General features: G+C 45.1%; 1 protein-coding gene and 1 long non-coding RNA gene across 7 annotated transcripts in view; one reads left to right on the top strand and one right to left on the bottom strand.

The window, feature by feature from the left end:
• The window catches only part of LOC109472278 (transforming growth factor beta-2-like), a 20057-nt gene extending 16101 nt beyond the window's left edge, over nt 1-3956 (top strand). For 5 of the 6 annotated variants that reach the window (XM_019771948.1, XM_019771949.1, XM_019771944.1 and 2 more), the window contains exons 6-8: nt 1308-1467; nt 1851-2004; nt 2770-3956. In XM_019771948.1, the coding sequence (XP_019627507.1) occupies nt 1308-1467; nt 1851-2004; nt 2770-2937 (482 nt within the window). In that variant the 3' untranslated portion in view covers nt 2938-3956. The remainder of the gene's footprint in view (nt 1-1307; nt 1468-1850; nt 2005-2769) is intronic. The other variant, XM_019771950.1, reaches the window with a different exon arrangement.
• On the bottom strand, nt 3465-5806 carry LOC109472280. The gene is made up of 2 exons (XR_002140357.1): nt 5708-5806; nt 3465-5165 (listed from the first exon to the last, which is right to left on the bottom strand). It is a non-coding gene; the product is annotated as an uncharacterized LOC109472280 (long non-coding RNA).
• Nucleotides 5807-5813: the final 7 nt, after the last annotated feature.

The raw sequence follows: 5813 nt of genomic DNA on the forward strand, positions 1-5813 counted from the left end.
CCCGTGAGGGAAATAGCTGTTTTCTCCCGTGTGGTATCGGCTGCAAGCGGGTGGTTTGGCATGTCTGGCACGGTGGAGAAGGGTTCTAGCAAGTCGTCAATCACCAAGGAGATGTTGGGATATAAAATCGTAATGTTTTCTGACTGACTGGGCTCGTATGACAGTCAGCACTTGGGACGAAAGACTGCCAGACAACTCGGCTGGTCGATCAGAAAACGGTACGATCTTCCACCCCAAGATCTGCTTGGAGATCTAGATTAGCAATCAGGGATTAATGTTCGAAATGATCGGACTTAGTAACGATTATATTCTTAATCTTAAATTTTTTCTCCCAAACATCTACAATGTTATAAGGTTTCCCTTGAATATTGTTGAAACATATTTTACGATATATAACCAGAGTTAGCCCGATAGATGTGGTACCTGTAAGTCTGTACTAACGACTAGCTGTGCACCAGAGCTTCCACCTGCTCGGCATACCGACTCGCCCACTCTCACCAGCAAGTGTCTGTACATGATTGACTGGGGCAGTCCCTGGGGGGCCTCTAGTCCAACATCGCTCACCTTCACTCATCGCCGCACTTCACTCAGCCTCACCCACTCACACGCCGGGGATTCTACAATTAACCCGCCTTTAATTAATCCTCCGTGTTAGAAATACCATCGGAGCCGCGGGAGAGGGAGGTCGGAAGCCGGGGTGGAAGGTCGGCCCCGGTAGGTGTGTGAGAACTATGTGAACTTGGCCCCACCCCGGCGGGGAGACGTTCGGAGGTTACGGGGGTGGGGGGTCCCGGGGACTCCTGGTGTCTGGCCCCCTCACGGATGTGGTAGGATAGATGCCTCTCTACCCGGCCACACCCCCAACCAGTCCCAAGGTGTGCCCCGTTCCATCTCCGGTTGTTTTGCCGTCATTACCACCACAACGCTTCTTAGAATCTTACTTTTGCCGCCGGTGTGCAGCCAAATTTCTACCCCTGAGAAATACATGTATATGCCCCGAAAATACTGATGGATTTCCAATATTCCTGAGAGAAAGGGTGGGAGAGGATTTCCCGTAATGCGGAGACTGAACCTAACCCTAATCCCATTCCCAAGTCTAACCCTAGACCGAGCAATGATGTCAACGCCAACTACCGGTATTCTAACCCTATAAGCCTAGCCCTAAATTCCAGGAACGCGCACTACCCCGACAAGCAGAAATGTGGCGTTTGCCGTCATACCGGATGTACCCAGTACCGCTGGTTGTATGAAAAGAAACTTTTGGATCTTTAGAAAGGTCGAACTAACCTCCCCCCTTCTCTCGGCAGGAACGCTCCAGGCGGAGGCAGTGGAAGAAGGGCGAGGCGACACGGCGCAGGTGGACAGCCCAGAGAAGAAGGATCCCCACCTGCTAGTCTTCACCAAGCGGCCGCCGCCAGAGACGCACAGCAGGAGAAAAAGGAGTCTGGACAGCAGCTACTGTTTCAAGTAAGGAATATGCACATCTTTTGTTAGTTTCTCTCAAATGCATATCTCAGGTATCTATTGAGTTGCTATCTATCGTGTGGTCCATTAGGCCCAATTTCCAATAGATGGAGACCGCTGAGCGACCAAGATTGAAATACATATAGGATGACCTATAAATTTTGTAATTTAAAAGGGCCCATGATGTAAAAGTATGATATGAAAGACAGTGAATCAAACAAATGCACTTCTTTTTAGATAAAATACTTTGAACTGGTATTTGGTCGCTCACTGGTTGCCAGTTCAATGGAAAAGAGGTAGTAACTTATTACAGGGAGAAGTTTCGTATTAAAACTATGAACTTAACGTTTATACCTAATTGTGAGCCTGGTTCGTTCGTCCCCCAGGAAGCCGAAGGAGCCGAACTGCTGCCTGCGGGAGCTGTACATCGACTTCCAGCGGGACCTGGGCTGGAAGTGGATCCACGCGCCCCGGGGATACAACGCCAACTTCTGCGCAGGCAGCTGCCCTTACCTGTGGAGCACAGATTCACAGGTAACAGTAAGTAACCGTTTCATGTCACATTCCCTACTTAACAATAACAACATTAACGACACCACCACGTGTCCGTAACAAACGTCGTTCCACCGGCTGGTCTGATGCCCGGTCTACCGCCGACCTTACTAAGTACGTGTACCTGGTGTTGTGACTAAGGATCCCCAGCGTCTGAAGAGAATCCGAACATATAACCATTGACCTCGCCAGCCATGGCGCCATCAACCCTACCCCGTAACGACATGAGTCACATGACAGTACGTTCTGTTGTGCGCGTCTACCCCGTGGTCCGTCTACCGTCCTCATTGATGGCTGTGTCGTATGTAAGGTGACAAGACACACTCACTCAGCAAACGATAGACAGTACTCTGTCAGTACACTAGTTAAATTTTCAACTTTTACACGTTGACTTGTGTACAATGATATTTTACCACGACTTAAGATCGCATTGAAAAAATGCTGTTTCTTTTTAAGAGTTACTGTTCCCGCATGGTCACATTCGTTACAAATTGCACGATCTTCCTTCGATCGGAGAAACCTTGTGATATAGTCCTGCATGTGTTGTTTCATAATCAGCTGTCTTGTTCCTTGTCGGTGGTTTGGTCTGTCACAACCTGCTTGAAAATCCTACAACGTAAAATTCGAATGACGAGCTGCAGCGAATATTTGTACATACATCTGTACATAGTTGTATATACACACGAGTGGGCGTGACGGATGCCACAAAGTAGTGTTCCCACCAGGATAACTTATCAAACTTCCTCCCTGCAGCACTCCACCATTATCGGGCTGTACAGCACGCTGAACCCGCACGCCTCGGCCTCGCCGTGCTGCGTGCCGTCCGAGCTCGAGCCGCTCACCATCCTGTACTACCAGGGCAGGAAGCCTAGGATAGAGCAGCTCTCCAGCATGGTGGTCACCTCCTGCAAGTGTAGCTAAACCCCCAACCTGAGGGTGCACCTATCAATGTCCAGCCGGAGGGGGGGGGGTGCGAAACGGTCTCCAGTCTACGTGTAGAGTGGCCAAGAAAACATCTGATCATGCCTGCCAGTTATGACTGTTTAAGTTGTTTTAATTGGAAGTCGTCATGGATTCCTGATGTTTGGTCTCCTTCAATGACAGCCAGAGGACTGATTTACCATGTTGTAAAACTGTGAAGAGGAAGTATTGACAAGACAAATGAGCTTCTTGCAATATGAAGTTTCTTGAGCCCTGCCCTCCTCTCCTGGCTACTGATAGGTGTATCCCATTGGCCTGTGACATATCATCACTGTCAGTGGATTGACAGCTACCAATCATGAGGTCATATCACCAGACTCATACAAAACCAACAACACTTTCTACATGCATAGCAAACTGAGTTAAGTTAGTAAAAAATGAACGACAGCATACAGCTAGAACAGTACTTATTGCCTGGACTATAGTAGTTTCATACAACATAGACAAAGCAACACATATTAAAGGTATTTCTTTGCTGCTCTGTATTTATTAATTAAAGGTCTCCTATGATGAGCACAACTCCCATATGCTTGCATAGCTGCACTCCGATCGAGTGATAGAATGCCGAAAAAATGTATATACAGCTGTGTCTTTGTTAAACCTATTTCCAACAAGACTATTGTACATCTCGCTTGTACAAAACTTTTTTCTCAATTTTGTAAACCCTGAATAGTATGTACATATCAAATTCTATTATGATTTTTAAAAAATTGGAAAAAATCATTGCAGCAAATTGGGTAATTAAAATCAAATTCACCCACACGTCATGTAATGTGAAACTATGACAAAAACAAGCTACAAGAAGCACCCCTTAAATGTAGATACTAAGTAGTTGATTCCAAGTGACTTTGTATCAAAAGCTACTCCCTGTACATTGTAGTAATTATAATAGTATACATAGATTACATACATACATTGATACATTTTAAAAACTTTTTGAATAAAACCATGTAAGCTGATAAGAGTTGGTTTCTGCATTCTTTGGTGTGATGACAGAGAATGGACGGAAGGTACACAAGTAAGAAGACGGTAGTCAGCAACATAACCTAGCTAACAGTCAACCTAACAGGCTTGAAGTAGACACACAACAGCTTCTTGTGTATTGAGAGAGTTACAATCAGCAGATAGTCTATTACTTACAAAGGAATGTTGAACATCTTGAGGTAAAGTCTCTTTCATTCTTCCTCTCCAGCCTTATTCTGTCTATCAAACTGAGTCTGAACTCTCAATGTAATGTAGAACACTATAAACTACCTATGAATGTCACTCTTTAAAATAATACAAACTATGTACTAAAAATGCCAACATCCTTGTTTCAAGCAGTGTGGCAAACTTCCTTTGACAACATTGTATTCGTGAAGCAAACCAAATTGTACCCATACTGCCAGGAGCTGGCCATTCTCTGTGCAAGCACTAGTACTCAATCTCCAAGCAGATGTAGGGTCCTGCTCAGAGGCTTTACATGACATATTTCTAGTGGACTATCTTTTTCTCTCTCCCCCTTCCCAAGCCCAACATCTGTTTGAAGATTAATATTGCTTTCTGTGGTGCAAACGTATATGAGTAATTAGCCTTCAACTATGCATAGAAGAGTGTGTGCTTATGTGTAACTACATTCAGTTTCCCTAAATATACAGGACTGCTTTGCTACTGGTAGGCAGAGTTACTGGGCATATATTAGGAACAGCTAAGTCCTTTCTAAGGCACAGAAAGGTCTCACACCTACTGTTGGGGTCAACTCTTGAATCAGCACTATGTCCTTTTTTTCTGCTTGAGAATAGACAGATTAGTCATACATGTACTTGGAGAATACCTGATGCATCCTGGACAGAAAGGTGTGTTCTGGGGGGAAAGCATTTGACTCATAATGGATAAAGCTTTTGAGATGACTTCAAAGTGAGGTCTTAGTCTTGTTAGATGCAGGACAGCTTCATCCTTCCAGTATGCTACACCAGAGGCCAGACAGAAGTCCTCAAATCCAACATCAAGAGCCTGAGTTTCCTTGATTGTATGGTGTTGGAGACTGAAGTAGTTGTGCCCAACAAAGGCAGGCCAGCTGGGGGCAGCCTTTCACGTGTTGCACTGGTGAAAATGCTGGGCAGATCTGTGTTCAGTGTCTTGTCTCCAGTCCAGTGTTCAGTGTCTTGTCACGGTGGGCTGGAAGCTTCCTGGGAACAAGAACAAGAGCAGGTGAACATCAGCTGGTAAAGTCTCAGTGGAGAAGACACACAAAGGAACCACTGTTCGTCTCTAACAGCTCAAACAACATGGACATTAGCCCGGCCATGCTGGTCATGACACTACCTAACCAACCAACCACAGAGACTACAGACATTATTTCTCCCTCTGCTAAAACTCTAGGTACAGAATAACGTACAAGGATACTAACAATTTTGATCAGTGAGATGAAAATGGTCATCATACACCCATTCTCAAATCTTTAAAATGTTGTAGGGATGTTTTAAATCTGCAGGACACACCCATGCATCATGGACCAAGGCAAAATAAACAGGTACCGTAAACTTGGACTGTAGTGTAAAAGGAAGGCAGTGTGAACCAGTCAGGTGGGTCCATGAAGCGAGGGTCTCATAGCCTGGGAGTTGTTTCTGCAATCCTCATCAATGTATATACTATCTTACAACATCCCAGGCATAAATCTACAGGCAATTATATATGCTCAGCAGGACTACATTTTATATATGTCACGTACCTGAGGCGTATGCAGACTTGGTGACACCTGTAGCTGTGTCGTATTTCACACTACTGTAGAAGTTACCTGGATCATCCAACATCATCGTCCTGTAACACACACAAAG

Source organism: Branchiostoma belcheri, unplaced genomic scaffold, assembly GCF_001625305.1.
Source record: "Branchiostoma belcheri isolate BF01 breed outbred unplaced genomic scaffold, Haploidv18h27 scaffold27, whole genome shotgun sequence".
Lineage (NCBI taxonomy): Eukaryota > Metazoa > Chordata > Leptocardii > Amphioxiformes > Branchiostomatidae > Branchiostoma > Branchiostoma belcheri.